The 21,192-nt window shown below is 39.9% G+C and overlaps 2 protein-coding genes across 3 annotated transcripts in view; both read left to right on the forward strand.

Annotated features, from left to right (window-relative positions):
* The window catches only part of ATP10A (ATPase phospholipid transporting 10A (putative)), a 1,517,068-nt gene that overhangs the window by 1,329,595 nt on the left and 166,281 nt on the right, over window positions 1–21,192 (forward strand). Inside the window, exon 13 of the mRNA XM_044073977.1 lies at window positions 7,768–7,952. Within this exon, the coding sequence (XP_043929912.1) occupies window positions 7,768–7,952 (185 nt within the window). The remainder of the gene's footprint in view (window positions 1–7,767; window positions 7,953–21,192) is intronic.
* The window catches only part of ACP7 (acid phosphatase 7, tartrate resistant (putative)), a 1,845,593-nt gene that overhangs the window by 61,737 nt on the left and 1,762,664 nt on the right, over window positions 1–21,192 (forward strand). The gene's annotated exons all lie outside the window — the stretch shown is intronic.

The following is a 21,192-nucleotide window of genomic DNA, read 5'->3' on the forward strand; positions in this document are numbered from 1 at the left end:
TATGACCGACCGTAGTATGGAAGCTGCAATTGTTTTGAAATATATCATCACCTCATCTGATTTAATCATGTCCTTTGCCCCACTGAAGAAATAATTGTAGCAGTTCTCCCTTGATCATACTGACCCACTGAATGATATTGCATTTCCTGGGTATAACAGTGAGAAAAGAAGAGGCAAAATCTGTAATCATAATGTTTCCAGTCCAAAGCAGTACCATAACTGTAAAATAGATTTTATACTTATGAGCTGGAAGTACAGGCTGCTTTGTCTGGTGATTTATTCGGTCCACTTTGGTTATTAATATACCCAAATAATAATTTCTCTTAAAAGAATTTGCTTCTCAGTTCATTGCGTATGCACTCCTTTAACCTATCTGGAACTTGTTGTCATAACGTTTGTCGCATTATCATTACATGATACACATTCCTTGTCACACTTGCTCCGTTGCCTTTTGCCATATATGTGGTGCTGGCACCAATCCAAACACAGTTCTCCTGTACCTAAAACCCTTTGAGCATGTTAATGATGATTAAAAATGGTCTGAAGGTTTGTCCAGCTAAAATCTGATAGTATCTTTCTGTTATGTCTGATTTTTACAAATTGTTTCTTGCAGATTTGTGATGTGGAAATACTTTGATCCTGGGTGAGAAGTACTCTGTATTATGTAGCTCTAGGTTCTAAGAAAACATAATCTCCTGTGGGCTTTTTCTGCTTTAATGTTCTTCAGAATAGCTGTAATGAGTGTTACCCACTCAGTCCTGCACTTCATCTCATACTGATGGACATCTGCTTTCACCTTAATGTATAGGGCAGCTGTTTGACTTTACAAAGCTTGTAGGTGGAATTAGTTCCAAATTCATTTTGGCTTTTCTCTAGGTGAATCAGCAGTTCCCTAAATTGTGAAATTTATTGTACTTTCACAATATTCCTAACCATGGGAAACAGAAGAAAGTTCATAAATGTGCCAGTCATAGCATATCAAAAGAGGAGATATCCTGTAACACTGCAGGCCTCTTCACAAATCAACTGATATTAGTACATAATCTTATCTGATGATGCAGTCTTGTGCGGTTCTTTCCAAATTATACGCTGGCCTTTTTTCTACATTTTGCAGGGCAGTAACTGTGTGTGGATTAAAGAAAATGTTAAATATCTTTACAGTAATTAGTTTGTTGGCTTTCTTTCCATTTGGTCCATTGCTTTTCCTAGTATTCTGTTGCTTACTGTCTCTTAATAAAATGGTAGACCGTAACTAAGGAATACAGTGGTTTGCTTTCAGCTATATAAAAATTATGTTTAATACTATGCATCCCCCTCCACCAGGTTATTCGATGTGATGCATTTTTGTAATCTGTGGTGTATGACAACAAAGGTTCCTAGATTTTGATATAACCATCAAGAAGGCATACCTAACCCAGCCACTGGGGATGCACAAGCCAGTGCCTTTCTTTGTGCCTGTCCCAAGCTCGGATAAATGGGGAGGGTTGCGTCAGGAAGGGCATCCGGCGTAAAATCTCTGCCAAAAATTACTGATGCAGAGAACTTTTCATAATTAACATACCGGATTGGTCGAGGCCCGGGTTAACAACGACCGCCACCAGTGCTGTTAGCCAACAGGGTGCTGGCAGAAATTGGGTTACTGTTGGCCGAAGAAGAAGAAGAGGGGGAAGGCATGCCTGAAGGCAGGAAGAGAGGAGGAAGGTTAGGAGTGTAGTACTGAGGGTAGGAACTTTGAATGTTGGCAGTATGACTGGTATAGGGAGAGAGCTAGCTGATGTGATGGAGAGAAGGAAGGTTGATATATTGTGCGTGGAAGAGACCAGATGGAAGGGAAGTAAGGCCAAGTGAATAGGAGGCGGGTTCAAATTGTTCTATCATGGTGTGGATGGCAGAAGAAATGGGGTAGGGGTTATCCTAACGGAACAGTATGCCAAGAGTGTTTTGGAGGTGAAGAGAGTGTCTGATAGAGTGATGTTTATGAAGCTTGAAATTGATGGTGTAATGATGAATGTTGTTAGTGCATATGCTTCACAAGTTGGGTGTGCGATGGATGAGAAAGAAAAATTTTGGAGCGAGTTGGATGAAGTGATGGTGAGTGTACCCAAGGGTGAGAGACTAGTGATTGGAGCGGACTTAAATGGGCATGTTGGTGAAGTGAAGAGAGGGGGTGAGGAAGTGATGGGTAGGTATGGTGTTAAGGAGAGGAATGCAGAAGGTCAGATGATTGTGGATTTTGCGAAAAGGATGGACATGGCTGTGGTGAATATGTATTTTAAGAAGAGGGAGGAGCATAGGGTGACGTACAAGAGTGGAGGAAGATGCACACAGGTGGATTATATTCTATGTAGGAGGGCCAGTCTGAAGGAGATTGGAGACTGTAAAGTGGTGACTGGGGAAAGTGTAGTTAAGCAGCATAGAATGGTGGTCTGCAGGATGATGTTGGTGATCAAGAAGTGGAGGAGGAGTGTGAAAGCAGTGCCAAGGATTAAATGGTGGAAGTTACAAAAGGGTGATTGTGAGGTGGAGTTCAGGGAAGAGTTAAGACAGGCACTGGGAGACAATGAAGAGTTACCGAATAGCTGGGTAACTACAGCAAAGCTAGTAAGGGAGACTGCTAGGAAGGTGCTTGGTGTGACATCTGGACAGAGGAAGGAGGACAAGGAGACATGGTGGTAGAATGAGGAAATACAGGAGAGTATACAGAGGAAGAGGTTGGCGAAGAAGTGGGATTGTCAGAGATGAAGAAAGTAGACATGAGTATAAGGAGATGAGGCGCATGGCAAAGAGAGAGGTGGTGAAGGCTAAGGATAAGGCATATAGAGAGTTGTATGAGAGATTGGACACTAAAGAGGGAGAAAAGGGACCTGTACCGATTGGCTAGACAGAGGGGACAGAGCTGGGAAAGATGTGCAGCAGGTAAGGGTGATAAAGGACTGTGAGGGAAACGTGCTCACAAGTGAGGAGAGTGTGTTGAGTAGATGGAAAGAGTACTTTGAAGGGCTGATGAATGAAGAGAATGAGAGAGAGAGAAGGTTGGATGATGTGAGGATAGTGGATCAGGAGGTGAAGCAGATTAGCAAGGAGGAAGTAAGGACAGCTATGAAGAGGATGAAGAATGGAAAGGCTGTTGGCCCAGATGACATACCAGTGGAAGCATGGAGGTGCTTAGGAGAAATGGCAGTGGAATTTTTAACCAGATTATTTAATGAAATTTTGGAAAGTCAGAGGATGCCTGAGGAGTGGAGAAAAAGTGTTTTGGTACCTATCTTTAAGAATAAGGGTGATGTGCAGAGTTGCAGTAACTACAGAGGGATAAAATTGATCAGTCACAGCTTGAAGTTATGGGAAAGAGTAGTGGAAGCTAGGTTAAGAAGGAGGTGATGATTAGTGATCAGCAGTATGGTTTCATGCCAGGAAAGAGCACTACAGATGCAATATTTGCTCTGAGAATGTTGTTGGAGAAATACAGAGAAGGTCAGAAGGAGTTGCAGTGTGTCTTTGTGGACTTAGAGAAAGCATATGACAGGGTGCCTAGAAAGGAGTTGTGGTATTGTATGAGGAAGGCGGGAGTGGCAGAGAAGTATGTAAGAGTGGTACAGGATATGTATAAGGGTAGTGTGACATTGGTGAGGACTGCGGTGGGAGTGACAGATACATTTAAGGTGGAAGTGGGTTTACATCAAGGATCAGCTCTGAGCCCTTTCTGATTTGCAGTGGTGATGGACAGGTTGACAGACAAGATTAGACAGGAGGCCCCGTGGACTATGATGTTTGCAGATGACATTGTGATATGTAGTGAGAGTAGGGACCAGGTTGAGGAGACCCTGGACAGGTGAAGATATGCTTTAGAGAGGAGAGGAATGAAGGTCAGCAGGGCTAAAACAGAATATATGTGTGTAAATGAGAGGGAAGGTAGAGGAATGGTGAGGATGCAGGGAGTAGAGTTGGTAAAGGTGAATGAGTTTAAGTACTTGGGATCAACAGTTCAGAGTAATGGTGAGTGTGGAAAAGAGGTGAAGAAGAGAGTACAGGTGGGATGGAGTGGGTGGAGAAGAGTGTCAGGAGTGATTTGTGACAGACGGGTACCAATAAGAGTGAAAGGGAAGTTCTACAAGAGGGTAGTGAGACCAGCTATGTTATATGGGTTGGAGACAGTAGCATTGTCGAAAAGGCAGGAGTCAGAGCTGGATGTGGCAGAGTTAAAGATGTTAAGATTTGCACTGGGTGTGACTAGGATGGACAGGATTAGGAATCAGTATATTAGAGGGTCAGCTCAGGTTGGACAGTTTGGAGACAAAGCAAGAGAGGCGAGATTGCGTTGGTTTGGACATGTGCTGGGTATATTAGGAAAAGGATGCTAAGGATGGAGCTACCAGGTAACAGGAAAAGAGGAAGGCCTAAGATAAGGTTTATGGATGTGGTGAGAGAGGACATGCAGGCGGTTGGTGTGACAGAGCAAGATGCAGAGGACAGGAAGAAATGGAAACAGATGATCCGCTGTGGCGACCCCTAATGGGAACAGCCGAAAGAAGATGATGATGATGATGATGAGGAAGGCATACCTAAAAACTGACAGATTTTGAATCACAGTTAATTTGCTGTCATCCAAACAATTAAACTGACCAATTTGAGTGTGTTTCTGAATAACTGACTGTACTGATTTTTCAGTCCCCAAACATTCCAGCTGTTTTCTTTTTTTGTTTTTTTTCCTGAGAGAGTGCACTATATTTAAAATGCAATTTTCTTTGACCTTTGAACTGTGGTGATTCAGAATGGAACACCCTCTGATTTCTTTATTGAACAACCTTGCTTTCACACACATCAACTTCCCATGTTGAATGATAGTAAAACAGGCTGCTGTTTGTGATCCAGGAATTTTAGAGAGGCATGGAATATACTTTCCAGATGAGAGGTGTCCAGTTGTCTGTCATTTATCCTGATGAGAACTTGCCAAGAGATAACAGTTTTGTTTACAAGCCAGTAATCAATCTGCCCAGCTATCTTAGAGTGGGTATACTAAAAGAATCTCAAAGCAAGTGACATATGCACTGAACACGGATAACTCAAAAGAGGTAATACAGAAAAATAAAAGGTATCTGTTTAAGTCTTCAGCATGATGGGAAAACATACAAGAAATAAACTGATTTGTCTCCATAAAATGTATCCACTTACTTGGGCCTTGTCATCAGTTGGCATGTTCATAGTGTACAGTGTGTCTATATTCTAGTTATGTAAGTATTATCAGATGCTTTTACATGATTTTGATTAAATGTTAAACCACTAACATTTCATTGCAGCAACACCTTTGAGTTGTAGGCAGGAAATAAAATGTATCTGTACTTTAGACACTACCCTACTTTGAAAGTTTCCAGAAGAAATCATAAACAGATTTTCATAATTGCAATTTTTCCACTGTCACCTCTCCAACATGTGGTAGTATTCCTATTTTACTAAGTGGCCAAATGTTCCATTAGGTTTCAGACAGTGCATCAAGCTTTTCCATGCCATTTATTTTTTTATTAAAGCCTTTACTGTATTTTTCCAAGTGCTCCACCTGGTCTCCAGAGAGCAGTGCTTCTGTTTAGGGCATGGCACTTGCTTTTGCTCTTTCGTAGATGTAAAAAATAGATGTATGATGTCTGTGTGTTATGCTTCAGTAACTGGACAAACTGTGTAGGTAGCCCTTAAAGTACAATTTACACACACCTTAATGTGGTATGTCCAAAACTTCCTCTACTGTCAGAAGGCACAATGAATTAACTGACAAAATCCACTTGCTTTACAAATGTAGGACGCATTCTGGATGCAGAAATATGAACTGGAGTCATAATTCCTACAAAAAAAAATAATAATATGCTGACAGTATGCTTGCCCAAGCACCAAAGGTAAAACAAACATTTTTGTGTAAGTAGGTTTTTACTGCTTTATTTACTATTTTTTTACTATATAGATACCCTATCCATGAATCTGGCATGAACACTATTCTGAAGAATTCTACAGCTCTTGAAAATATTTTAGTAGATGAAAGCATTTATCTTTCAACTTAGTGGCTCAATAAACATTCCTTTTAGTTATTCCAAGCTGTGTTTTTATTTACTTTTAGTCATTTAATTTAAAGGCATTAGGTCATGCCTACATCTGTGTTCCCTGCACAGATGTGTATACATTTCAGCAATTTTTATTAGATATTGGGCAGTAAAACTCCACCAAAGAAAGAGTGGCATTGAAATGTTCGGTATTAGGTTCCATACCCTCATGTGAACATGCAGAAAGAGAAATTGACAGGCAGCCATATCAATAAATATATATGGGTATGGTACATTTGGTTGAATGTACCAGTTGTCTCAAAGTCTCATTTGAATGTAAATTTTGTTGAGTGGTCAAAATAGTTGAAATGTACATCAAATGTAAGGTAAGTGGGACTGTGAAGTAATACTGAAAAGTTCTGGCATTGTGGTTGAATGCAAGTGCACAAGTGTTTGCAGGTTAGGCTTAAAGAAAGGAGTAGAGATAAGGATAACTCTGCTGTTTTGCTCAGGTATTAGTATTGTGCACATGTGTGTGTGTGTGTGCGCGCGTGTGTGTGTGTGTGTGTGTCTGTACGTGTATATGTCTTGTTTAATACCCTACTGCCTAGGTTTGAGGTCTGATGCCAGTATGAGTTGGGTTACAGTTATGAGTAATGTGGTTCGAGGGGCAAACCTTTACTCTTGTAAGGTAACCGTTTAGTCACTGCTTTGCTCAGCTCAGCTCCTACAGTTCAGGGTACAGAAACACCCTCTCCCCAACAGTAACATTATTCAGACAAAGTATGTTTGTAAATTAGTGGTCTGATTTTTTGTGTGTGTTTAATTGATTAGAAAAGGAAACTGTTCCATTTTCAGTCATTTTGATGGATCGAGGAGCTAGTATTCAGATGAAAGGTATGTTCAACTGCTTTCTTTAGGTTGTGTTTTGGTGATCTGTGTGCATTATCTTTAATAATATACTCATATTTGTATTTTATATAGATAATTGTAATTTTGAGCAAAATGCTCTAATATCAACATCTGTTTTGGCTACACACTTTGGGTGACAGAATAGATGGTCGACAGCTATTTGAGACGGACAATCCCTGGGGTAGGAGAATATGCCCTTACCCTGGGGATTCTGCGATATTGAAATTAGTATGTATAATTAGTGGGGGGGGGGTGCAGGAGGCACTGGGTGGCTTGCATATTCTGAAAATGATGTTTGTGGTTTTTCTGCCCCAAGGTTAATCCTCGAGGCATATGAAGATGTTTCAGTGTTTTGCTGTCAATGTTTAGAACATCAATATTCTGGCTATTTAATGAAAAGATTAAATCTCCTTTCAGTCGTCCTCTTTCTTTATACATATATAACTAATCTATACATATGTGTATATACACACACACATGTACATACATGATTTTTATCTGTATGTTATATTCACATATTGCTGTGCTCTGAAGATGACATCAAGAAGAAAGCTGGTGTAGACATTAAAATGAACCCTAAATAATTAATGTGTATCTTTACACTTTATTAATTGAATGTTATAAATTTTTGTTACTAATTTCATATATTTTATTATTTTTTTCCCTTTGTTCAGGTCAATTGTACATATTGTATATAAAGGTTTATAATACTTGTTTATTGATGATTGTATTGGAAAACAAAAAAAAGAAAGCTGGTGTGTCAGCGAATGGCCTGTAGGAAAGACATATGATTTAGTGCATTAATAACACATTTTTACTCGATTTTTAGGTGCTACTGGCATAGAGGACCGTCTGCAAGATGGAGTTCCAGAAACAATTGCAAGCCTGCGAAAGGCTGGGGTGCAGATCTGGGTTTTAACTGGAGACAAGCAAGAAACTGCTGTTAATATTGCATATTCCTGCAGACTGCTCGAACATGATGAGGAAGTTATAACCTTAAATGCAGAGACCGAGGTAAATATGCCATTTCCAGTTATCACAGATTTTAAAGCCATTTTGGTATTTTTTTGTCTGTATGCCTAACCAATGTAATGTAGAATGTATGTCGAAATCATCAATGCACATTTATTTATTTATTTATTTTTCTTTTTTGAAAATCCACTGCTCATAAATTAAAAGCCATCCATTAAATATTTATGACAGGCTTCTAGAAGCTGCCCAAAGTAATGAGTGCAAAAATGCCTTACTGTGTCAGTATTAGCCTTCTTGATGGTTGGTCCTGTCAGGAGTTAAAACACCTAAATATCCCCATCACCAGTTGGCACTGTGATGGGCGATTTTTAAACAATCTTGTCTGCCTCCCATTCTCAGCAATATGTCAGCATAAAAGGGAAGGACAGGCTTCCCCCTTACCTGTATGTCTACTGTGGGAAGTAATATGACCAAAATGGTGAATCATACCAAAATGTCTACCTTGCTTCAGTCTAAATGCAGAAATAAGCACTGCCAAATGTGGTTCTGTAGAACACTGAATAAGTCACGAACACAAAATAACGAATAAAGGAGTAAAACTGTAAAGACATTATTTTTGGAATTGCATATAGCTTATGGAAAGACTCTCTCCATCTTTTCCAGATCAGTTTCTTGTGCAGTTCAAGTCTTCTCACACACTATATTTACATCATTTCCTGGGTCTAATATCACACTGCTGATGACCATTTATCTTTTTCTTAACATTCACTAAAATAGAGGAGTCATTGGCTTCTGGCTACTTCTGAGGTGGGCAACTTTTTTCGCTATTAGGTTGCTTTTCAGAGATGTAAACCTGGTATAATTCATAGTCTGTGGTCTTCGTTACTTTATCCACAGAAAGTGTATTGCCTGCCTTCAAGCTTTTAAAAATTAAGATGACCTGAATGTGATTAACACCATTTCTGGTCCCCGTTCAATTCTTCCAGCTTTTGCTTGTTTCTGTCCTCCTGCTTCATTACAAAAGCTTAACAACCTACTCAAGGACTTCGCCTCTTCTGTTCGGAACAATTTATTTTTCTTTTTGGTGACTTTAACCTCTGTCTACTTGGCTACTCACAAAATTACATACTTAAACTTCTCATATTGTATTCATATACTGTAGTCAGTCTCACACAACTTGTCTCTGTACCCACCAGGCCCAATCCTTCCTCATCATATCACCCAATGCTTGAGCTAATAATCGCAGACAACCCATCACTTATTTCTCATACCCCTGTCCACTCTCCCAACCTAATTGATGACTGTCCTGTAAGCTTCAACATCCACTCTAATTCGAAAAGGTCTCCCCCAAAACTCATGACATTCTGCAATAAATCTCAGGTAAACGTTACAAAACTAAAAACATATGTATCCTCTTTCAAGTGGGCTCCTACACTCTCTTCCTCAGACCCTAACAATGCATCCAGCTCTTTACTCAACTTCTCTGTAATCTACAAGACTCATTTATTCCTATTGTTACAAGACCGTACATGCCCAAGAAAAACAGCTGGCTCAGTTATGAATACACTGCTATCTCTCAGATACAAAGCATGGCACACCTGGAAGCCTGACCCAACTCCTCCCGTCAGACAGCTTTACAACCTCCTCAGAAACCTGTCCAATAAGCAGTTAGTCATCATAAGATCCATCATTTGAGAACACATCAGTCAAACCTTTATAACTCCCCTAAACAATTCTGGGCCGAGGTCAAACAGTTAACAGGTCGTAAAACTCCTCCCATTGCTCTCTCTTCTCTTCTCTTCTCTCATCCTCACCTCCCCTCCACCAGCTCACATACTTCGTTCCTTCACTCAGCCCCTCCCTTGCCTCACCCTTATTACTTCCCTTTTACTTTAAAAACAGATCATAATCAAAGATGATATACGTCTCCTTGAAAACCTAAAACTTGACTCACTTGCAGGGACAGAAATCCTCTCCCCCTGGTTCATATCCTGATGTAGGGAGTACATTGTTACCCCTCTGCTACATATCTGCAACCTTTGCTTAACTCAGAACGGTATGCTCAGTATATAGACAACAGCAAAAATGATGCCCCACCCCAAAATATCCAATACCAAACTACCCAGTGATTGCTGTCCATTCTACATCCTACCTACCCTTGGGAAAATCTTAGAAAAATTGGTCTAAAATCAACTTTCAAACTACCTAAGTCAGTACTGTCCATTCTCTTCCAAGTAACATGGCTTCTGGTCCAGCCATAGTACTTCTAGTGCACTTTGGACCTTCACTGATCCAACCCTTTTAGCTGTGGACTATGGCTCTTTATTGGGGCTATATTTATAGAGCTTATCAGAGCCTTTGACCTGGTTGATCACTCAGTCTTAACCACATTACTGACATTGTGATTAGCCCTGACACTATTCCCTGGTTCCAATAATTACCTTTCAACTGACATTTCTTAGTAAATTTTAACGAGTCTGCATTTGTTCATTCATTAGGAAGCCAGCCATTACAGGTAGATGGCATTTCAGCATTGCTTAGTTCCCTTACACTTAGCATCCTATGAATGTGCCCCTCCCCCAACCCAGTCAGGCACCAACTTTGAAATCTGGCAGTGGTTACATGCAGAATTCCTTTTCTAAGACTAAGACCAATTGTTGGTGATCGGTAATTAGTGTAGAATTTGCCTCAGAGGTACTGGTGGAACTCATATATTTATTATAACAGAATAAGGGGTTCCCAGTCCATTTGCAGGTAGTTTCTTTCCATTTGCTTTAAAGATCACAGCAAAAAAAAAAAAAAAAAAAAAAAAAACTGAGTCTTTCATTACCATTTGGAAACTTGTGCAGTAAAATTGTGCCAAATTTATATGACCGACCGTAGTATGGAAGCTGCAATTGTTTTGAAATATGTCATCACCTCATCTGATTTAATCATGTCCTTTGCCCCACTGAAGAAATAATTGTAGCAGTTCTCCCTTGATCATACTGACCCACTGAATGATATTGCATTTCCTGGGTGTAACAATGAGAAAAGAAGAGGCAAAATCTGTAATCATAATGTTTCCAGTCCAAAGCAGTGCCATAACTGTAAAATAGATTTTATACTTATGAGCTGTAAGTACAGACTGCTTTGTCTGGTGATTTATTCGGTCCACTTTGGTTATTAATATACCCAAATAATAATTTCTCTTAAAAGAATTTGCTTCTCAGTTCATTGCGTATGCACTCCTTTAACCTGTCTGGAACTCGTTGTCATAACGTTTGTCGCATTATCATTACATGATACACATTCCTTGTCACACTTGCTCCGTTGCCTTTTGCCATATATGTGGTGCTGGCACCAATCCAAACACAGTTCTCCTGTACCTAAAACCCTTTGAGCATGTTAATGATGATTAAAAATGTTCTGAAGGTTTGTCCAGCTAAAATCTGATAGTATCTTTCTGTTATGTCTGATTTTTACAAATTGTTTCTTGCAGATTTGTGATGTGGAAATACTTTGATCCTGGGTGAAAAGTACTCTGTATTATGTAGCTCTAGGTTCTAAGAAAACATAATCTCCTGTGGGCCTTTTGTGCTTTAATGTTTTTCAGAATAGCTTTAATGAGTGTTACCCACTCAGTCCTGCACTTCATCTCATACCGATGGACATCTGCTTTCGCCTTAATGTACAGGGCAGCTGTTTGACTTTACAAAGCTTGTAAGTGGAATTAGTTCCAAATTCATTTTGGCTTTTCTCTAGGTGAATCGGCAGTTCCCTAAATTGTGAAATTTATTGTACTTTCACAATATTCCTAACCATGGGAAACAGAAGAAAGTTCATAAATATGCCAGTCATAGCATATCAAAAGAGGAGATATCCTGTAACACTGCAGGCCTCTTCACAAATCAACTGATATTAGTACATAATCTTATCTGATGATACAGTTTTGTGCGGTTCTTTCCAAATTATACGCTGGCCTTTTTTCTACATTTTGCAGGGCAGTAACTGTGTGTGGATTAAAGAAAATGTTAAATATCTTTACAGTAATTAGTTTGTTGGCTTTCTTTCCATTTGGTCCATTGCTTTTCCTAGTTTTCTGTTGCTTACTGTCTCTTAATAAAATGGTAGACAGTAACTAAGGAATACAGTGGTCTGCTTTCAGCTATATAAAAATGATGTTTAATACTATGCATCCCCCTCCACCAGGTTATTCGATGTGATGCATTTTTGTAATCTGTGGTGTATGACAACAAAGGTTCCTAGATTTTGATATAACCATCAAGAAGGCATAGCTAACCCAGCCACTGGGGATGCACAAGCCAGTGCATTTTTTTGTGCCTTCCCAAGCCCGGATAAATGGGGAGGGTTGCGTCAGGAAGGGCATCCAGCGTAAAACCTCTGCCAAAAATTACTGATGCAGAGAACTTTTCATAATTACATACCGGATTGGTTGAGGCCCGGGTTAACAACGACCACCACCAGTGCTGTTAGCCAACAGGGTGCTGGTGGAAATTGGGCTACTGTTGGCCGAAGAAGAAGAAGAGGGGGAAGGCATGCTCAAAGACAGGAAGAGAGGAGGAAGGTTAGGAGTGTAGTACTGAGGGTAGGAACTTTGAATGTTGGCAGTATGACTGGTATAGGGAAAGAGCTAGCTGATATGATGGAGAGAAGGAAGGTTGATATATTGTGCGTGCAAGAGACCAGATCTAAGGGAAGTAAGGCCAAGTGTATAGGAGGCAGGTTCAAATTGTTCTATCATGGTGTGGATGGCAGAAGAAATGGGGTAGGGGTTATCCTAACGGAACAGTATGCCAAGAGTGTTTTAGAGGTGAAGAGAGTGTCTGATAGAGTGATGTTTATGAAGCTTGAAATTGATGGTGTAATGATGAATGTTGTTAGTGCATATGCTCCACAAGTTGGGTGTGCGATGGATGAGAAAGAAAAATTTTGGAGTGAGTTGGATGAAGTGGTGGTGAGTGTACCCAAGGGTGAGAGACTAGTGATTGGAGTGGACTTCAATGGGTATGTTGGTGAAGTGAACAGAGGGGATGAGGAAGTGATGGGTAGGTATGGTGTTAAGGAGAGGAATGCAGAAGATTACATGATTGTGGATTTTGGGAAAAGGATGGACATGGCTGTGGTGAATACGTATTTTAAGAAGAGGGAGGAGCATAGGGTGACGTACAAGAGTGGAGGAAGATGCACACAGGTGGATTATATTCTATGTAGGAGGGTCAGTCTGAAGGAGATTGGAGACTGTAAAGTGGTGACTGGAGAAAGTGTAGTTAAGCAGCATAGAATGGTGGTCTGCAGGATGATGTTGGTGATCAAGAAGCGGAGTAGGAGTGTGAAAGCAGTGCCAAGGATTAAATGGTGGAAGTTACAAATGGATGATTGTGAGGTGGAGTTCAGGGAAGAGTTAAGACAGGCACTGGGAGGCAGTGAAGAGTTACCGAATAGCTGGGTAACTACAGCAGAGCTAGTAAGGGAGACTGCTAGGAAGGTGCTTGGTGTGACATCTGGACATAGGAAGGAGGACAAGGAGACATGGTGGTGGAATGAGGAAGTACAGGAGAGTATACAGAGGAAGAGGCTGGCGAAGAAGTGGGATTGTCAGAGATGAAGAAAGTAGACATGAGTATAAGGAGATGAGGCGCATGGCAAAGAGAGAGGTGGCGAAGGCTAAGGATAAGGCATATGGAGAGTTGTATGAGAGATTGGACACTAAAGAGGGAGAAAAGGACCTGTACCGATTGGCTAGACAGAGGGACAGAGCTGGGAAAGATGTGCAGCAGGTAAGGGTGATAAAGGACTGTGAGGGAAATGTGCTCACAAGTGAGGAGAGTGTGTTGAGTAGATGGAAAGAGTACTTTGAAGGGCTGATGAATGAAGAGAATGAGAGAGAGAGAGAAGGTTGGATGATGTGGGGATAGTGAATCAAGAAGTGAAGCAGATTAGCAAGGAGGAAGTAAGGACAGCTATGAAGAGGATGAAGAATGGAAAGGCTGTTGGCCCAGATGACATATCAGTGGAAGCATGGAAGTGCTTAGGAGAAATGGCAATGGAATTTTTAACCAGATTATTTAATGACATTTTGGAAAGTCAGAGGATGCCTGATTGGTGAAAACGTGTTTTGGTACCTATCTTTAAGAATAAGGGTGATGTGCAGAGCTGCAGTAACTACAGAGGGATAAAATTGATCAGTCACAGCTTGAAGTTATGGGAAAGAGTAGTGGAAGCTAGGTTAAGAAGGGAGGTGATGATTAGTGATCAGCAGTATGGTTTCATGCCAGGAAAGAGCACTACAGATGCAATATTTGTTCTGAGAGTGTTGTTGGAGAAATACAGAGAAGGTCAGAAGGAGTTGCAGTGTGTCTTTGTGGATTTAGAGAAAGCATATGACAGGGTGCCTAGAAAGGAGTTGTGGTATTGTATGAGGAAGGCGGGAGTGGCAGAGAAGTATGTAAGAGTGGTACAGGATATGTACAAGGGTAGTGTGACATTGGTCAGGACTGCGGTGGGAGTGACAGATACATTTAAGGTGGAAGTGGGTTTACATCAAGGATCAGCTCTGAGCCCTTTCTGATTTGCAGTGGTGATGGACAGGTTGACAGACAAGATTAGACAGGAGGCCCCGTGGACTATGATGTTTGCAGATGACATTGTGATACATAGTGAGAGTAGGGACCAGGTTGAGGAGACCCTGGAGAGGTGGAGATATGCTTTAGAGAGGAGAGGAATGAAGGTCAGCAGGGCTAAAACAGAATATATGTGTGTAAATGAGAGGGAGGGTAGAGGAATGGTGAGGATGCAGGGAGTAGAGTTGGTAAAGGTGGATGAGTTTAAGTACTTGGGATCAACAGTTCAGAGTAATGGTGAGTGTGGAAAAGAGGTGAAGAAGAGAGTACAGGCAGGGTGGAATGGGTGGAGAAGAGTGTCAGGAGTGATTTGTGACAGACGGTTACCAATAAGAGTGAAAGGGAAGGTCTACAAGAGGGTAGTGAGACCAGCTATGTTATATGGGTTGGAGACAGTAGCATTGTCGAAAAGGCAGGAGTCAGAGCTGGATGTGGCAGAGTTAAAGATGTTAAGATTTGCACTGGGTGTGACTAGGATGGACAGGATTAGGAATCAGTATATTAGAGGGTCAGCTCAGGTTGGACAGTTTGGAGACAAAGCAAGAGAGGCGAGATTGCGTTGGTTTGGACATGTGCTGGGTATATTGGGAAAATGATGCTAAGGATGGAGCTACCAGGTAACAGGAAAAGAGGAAGGCCTAAGATAAGGTTTATGGATGTGATGAGAGAGGACTTGCAGGCGGTTGGTGTGACAGAGCAAGATGCAGAGGACAGGAAGAAATGGAAACAGATGATCCGCTGTGGCGACCCCTAACGGGAACAGCCGAAAGAAGATAATGATGATGAGGAAGGCATACCTAAAAACTGACAGATTTTGAATCACAGTTAATTTGCTGTCATCCAAACAATTAAACTGACCAATTTGAGTGTGTTTCTGAATAACTGACTGTACTGATTTTTCAGTCCCCAAACATTCCAGCTGTTTTTTTTTTTTTTTTTCCTGAGAGAGTGCACTATATTTAAAATGCAATTTTCTTTGACCTTTGAACTTTGGTGATTCAGACTGGAACACCCTCTGCTTTCTTTATTGAACAACCTTGCTTTCACACACATCAGCTTCCCATGTTGAATGATAGTAAAACAGGCTGCTGTTTGTGATACAGGAATTTTAGAGAGGCATGGAATATACTTTCCAGATGAGAAGTGTCCAGTTGTCTGTCATTTATCCTGATGAGAACTTGCCAAGAGATAACAGTTTTGTTTACAAGCCAGTAATCAATCTGCCCAGCTATCTTAGAGTGGGTATACTAAAAGAATCTCAAAGCAAGTGACATATGCACTGAACACGGATAACTCAAAAGCGGTAATACAGAAAAATAAAATATATCTGTTTAAGTCTTCAGCATGATGGGAAAACATACAAGAAATAAACTGATTTGTCTCCATAAAATGTATCCACTTACTTGGGCCTTGTCATCATTTGGCATGTTCATAGTGTACAGTGTGTCTGTATTCTAGTTATGTAAGTATTATCAGATGCTTTTACATGATTTTGATTAAATGTTAAACCACTAACATTTCATTGCAGCAACACCTTTGAGTTGTAGGCAGGAAATAAAATGTATCTGTACTTTAGACACTACCTTACTTTGGAAGTTTCCAGAAGAAATCATAAACAGATTTTCATAATTGCATTTTTTCCACTGTCACCTCTCCAACATGTGGTAGTATTCCTATTTTACTATGTGGCCAAATGTTGCATTAGGTTTCAGACAGTGCATCAAGCTTTTCCATGCCGTTTATTTTTTATTAAAGCCTTTACTGTATTTTTCCAAGTGCTCCACCTGGTCTCCAGAGAGCAGTGCTTCTGTTTAGGGCATGGCACTTGCTTTTGCTCTTTCGTAGATGTAAAAAAATAGATGTATGATGTCTGTGTGTTATGCTTCAGTAACTGGACAAGCTGTGTAGGTAGCCCTTAAAGTACAATTTACACACACCTTAATGTGGTATGTCCAAAACTTCCTCTACTGTCAGAAGGCACAATGAATTAACTGAAAAAATCCACTTGCTTTACAAATGTAGGACGCATTCTGGATGCAGAAATATGAACTGGAGTCATAATTCCTGCAAAAAAAAAATAATAATAATATGCTGACAGTATGCTTGCCCAAGCATCAAAGGTAAAACAAACATTTTTGTGTAAGTAGATTTTTACTGCTTTATTTATAATTTTTTTACTATATAGATACCCTAGCCATGAATCTGGCATGAACACTATTCTGAAGAATTCTACAGCTCTTGAAAATATTTTAGTAGATTAAAGCATTTATCTTTCAATTTAGTGGCTCAATAAACATTCCTTTTAGTTATTCCAAGCTGTGTTTTTATTTACTTTTAGTCATTTAATTTAAAGGCATTAGGTCATGCCTACATCTGTGTTCCCTGCACAGATGTGTATACATTTCAGCAATTTTTATTAGATATTGGGCAGTAAAACTCCACCAAAGAAACGTTCGGTATTAGGTTCCATACCCTCATGTGAACATGCAGAAAGAGAAATTGACAGGCAGCCATATCAATAAATATATATGGGTATGGTACATTTGGTTGAATGTACCAGTTGTCTCAAAGTCTCATTTGAATGTAAATTTTGTTGAGTGGTCAGAATAGTTGAAATGTACATCAAATGTAAGGTAAGTGGGACTGTGAAGTAATACTGAAAGTTCTGGCATTGTGGTTGAATGCAAGTGCACAAGTGTCTGCAGGTTAGGCTTAAAGAAAGGAGCAGAGATAAGGATAACTCTGCTGTTTTGCTCGGGTATTAGTGTTGTGCACATGTGTGTGTGTGTGTGTGTGTGCGCGCGCGTGTGTGTGTGTGTGTGTGTATGCGTATATGTCTTGTTTAATACCCTACTGCCTAGGTTTGAGGTCTGATGCCAGTATGAGTTGGGTTACAGTTATGAGTAATGTGGTTCGAGGGGCAAACCTTTACTCTTGTAAGGTAACCGTTTAGCCACTGCTTTGCTCAGCTCATCTCCTACAGTTCAGGGTACAGAAACACCCTCTCCCCAACAGTAACATTATTCAGACAAAGTATGTTTGTAAATTTGTGGTCTGATTTTTTTGTATGTGTTTAATTGATTAGAAAAGGAAACGGTTCCATTTTCAGTCATTTTGATGGATCGAGGAGCTAGTATTCAGATGAAAGGTATGTTCAACTGCTTTCTTTAGGTTGTGTTTTGGTGATCTGTGTGCATTATCTTTAGTAATATACTCATATTTGTATTTTATATAGATAATTGTAATTTTGAGCAAAATGCTCTAATATCAACATCTGTTTTGGCTACACACTTTGGGCGACAGAATAGATGGTCGACAGCTATTTGAGACGGACAATCCCTGGGGTAGGAGAATATGCCCTTACCCTGGGGATTCTGCGATATTGAAATTAGTATGTATAATTAGTGGGGGGGGGTGCAGGAGGCACTGGGTGGCTTGCATATTCTGAAAATGATGTTTGTGGTTTTTCTGCTCCAAGGTTAATCCTCGAGGCATATGAAGATATGTCTCAGTGTTTTGCTGTCAATGTTTAGAACATCAGTATTCTGGCTATTTAATAAAAAGATTAAATCTCCTTTCAGTCGTCCTCTTTCTTTATACATATATAACTAATCTATACATATGTGTATATACACACACACATGTACATACATGATTTTTATCTGTATGTTATATTCACATATTGCTGTGCTCTGAAGATGACATCAAGAAGAAAGCTGGTGTAGACATTAAAATGAACCCTAAATAATTAATGTGCATCTTTATACTTTATTAATTGAATATTATAAATGTTTGTTACTAATTTCATATATTTTATTATTTTTTTCCCTTTGTTCAGGTCAATTGTACATATTGTATATAAAGGTTTATAATACTTGTTTATTGATGATTGTATTGGAAAATAAAAACATATTTGGAAAAAAAAAAGAAGAAGAAAGCTGGTGTGTCAGCGAATGGCCTGTAGGAGAGACATATTATTTAGTGCATTTATAACACATTTTTACTTGATTTTTAGGTGCTACTGGCATAGAGGACCGTCTGCAAGATGGAGTTCCAGAAACAATTGCAAGCCTGCGAAAGGCTGGGGTGCAGATCTGGGTTTTAACTGGAGACAAGCAAGAAACTGCTGTTAATATTGCATATTCCTGCAGACTGCTCGAACATGATGAGGAAGTTATAACCTTAAATGCAGAGACCGAGGTAAATATGCCATTTCCAGTTATCACAGATTTTAGCGCCATTTTGGTATTTTTTTGTCTGTATGCCTAACCAATGTAATGTAGAATGTATGTCAAAATCATCAATGCACATTTATTTATTTATTTATTTATTTTTTAAAGACCACTGCTCATAAATTAAAAGCCATCCATTAAATATTTATGACAGGCTTCTAGAAGCTGCCCAAAATAATGAGTGCAAAAATGCCTTACTATGTCCGTATTAGCCTTCTTGACGGTTGGTCCTGTCAGTAGTTAAAACAACTAAACATCCCCATCACCAGTTGGCACTGTGATGGGCAATTTTTAAACAATCTTGTCTACCTCCCATTCTCAGCAATATGTCAACATAAAAGGGAAGGGCAGGCTTCCCCCTTACCTGTATGTCTACTGTGGGAAGTAATGTGACCAAAATGTCGAATCATACCAAAATGTCTACCTTGCTTCAGTCTAAATGCAGAAATAAGCACTGCCAAATGAGGTTCTGTAGAACACTGAATAGGTCACGGACACAAAATAACGAATAAAGGAGTAAAACTGTAAAGAAATTATTTTTGGAATTGCATATAGCTTTTGGAAAGACTCTCTCCATCTTTTCCAGATCAGTTTCTTGTGCAGTTCAAGTCTTTTCATACACTATATTTACATCATTTTCTGGGTCTAATATCACACTGCTGATGACCATTTATCTTTTTCTTAACATTCACTAAAATAGAGGAGTCATTGGCTTCTGGCTACTTCTGAGGTGGGCAACTTGTTTCGCTTCTAGGTTGCTTTTCAGAGATGTAAACCTGGTATAATCCATAGTCTGTGGTTTTCGTTACTTTATCCACAGAAAGTGTATTGCCTGCCTTCAAGCTTTCAAAAATTAAGACGACCTGAATGTGATTAACACCATTTCTGGTCCCCGTTCAATTCTTCCAGCTTTTGCTTGTTTCTGTCCTCCTGCTTCATTACAAAAGCTTAACAACCTACTCAAGGACTTTGCCTCTTCTGCTCAGAACAATTTCTTTTTCTTTTTGGTGACTTTAACCTCTGTCTACTTGGCTGCTCACAAAATTACATACTTAAACTTCTCATATTGTATTCATATACTGTAGTCAATCTCACACAACTTGTCTCTGTACCCACCAGGCCCAATCCTTCTTCATCATATCACCCAATGCTTGAGCTAATAATCGCAGACAACCCGTCACTTATTTCTCATACCCCTGTCCACTCTCCCAACCTAATTGATGACTGTCCTGTAAGCTTCAACATCCACTCTGATTCGAAAAGGTCTCCTCCAAAACTCATGACATTCTGCCATAAATCTCAGGTAAACGTTACAAAACTAAAAACATATGTATCCTCTTTCAAGTGGGCTCCTACACTCTCTTCCTCAGACCCTAATAATGCACCCAGCTCTTTACTCAACTTTTCTGTAATCTACAAGACTCATTCATTCATATTGTTACAAGATCGGACAGGCCCAAGAAAAACAGCTGGCTCAGTTATGAATACACTGCTATCTCTCAGATGCAAAGCATGGCACACCTGGAAGCCTGACCCAAGTCTTCCCGTCAGACAGCTTTACAACCTCCTCAGAAACCTGTCCAACAAGCAGTTAGTCATCATAAGATCCATCATTTGAGAACACATCAGTCAAACCTTTATAATTCCCCTAAACAATTCTGGGCCAAGGTCAAACAGTTAACAGGTCGTAAAACTCCTCCCATTGCTCACTCTTCTCTTCACTTCTCATCTCTTCTCTTCTCTCATCCTCACCTCCCCTCCACCAGCTCACATACTTCATTCCTTCACTCAGCCCCTCCCTTGCCTCACCCTTATTACTTCCCTTTTACTTTTAAAACAGATCATAATCAAAGATGATATACATCTCCTTGAAAACCTAAAACTTGACTCACTTGCAGGGACAGAAATCCTCTCACCTTGGTTCATATCCTAATGTAGGGAGTACATTGTTACCCCTCTGCTACATATCTGCAACCTTTGCTTAACTCAGAACTGTATGCTCAGTATATAGACAACAGCAAAAATAATGCCCCACCCCAAAATATCCAACACCAAACTACCCAGTGATTGCTGTCCATTCTACATCCTACCTACCCTTGGGAAAATCTTAGAAAAATTGGTCTAAAATCAACTTTCAAACTACCTAAGTCAGTACTGTCCATTCTCTTCCAAGCAACAAGGCTTCTGGTCCAGCCACAGTACTTCTAGTGCACTTTGGACCTTCACTGATCCAACCCTTTTAGCTGTGGACTATGGCTCTTTATCAGGGCTATATTTATAAAGCTTATCAGAGCCTTTGACCTGGTTGATCAGTCAGTCTTACTTAACCATGTTACTGACATTGTGATTAGCCCTGACACTATTCCCTGGTTCCAATAATTACCTTTCAACTGACATTTCTTAGTAAATTTTAACAACAGTATATCA

Source organism: Protopterus annectens, chromosome 6.part0 (genome assembly GCF_019279795.1).
Source record: "Protopterus annectens isolate FY-2018-M chromosome 6.part0, PAN1.0, whole genome shotgun sequence".
Classification (NCBI taxonomy): Eukaryota; Metazoa; Chordata; order Ceratodontiformes; family Protopteridae; genus Protopterus; species Protopterus annectens.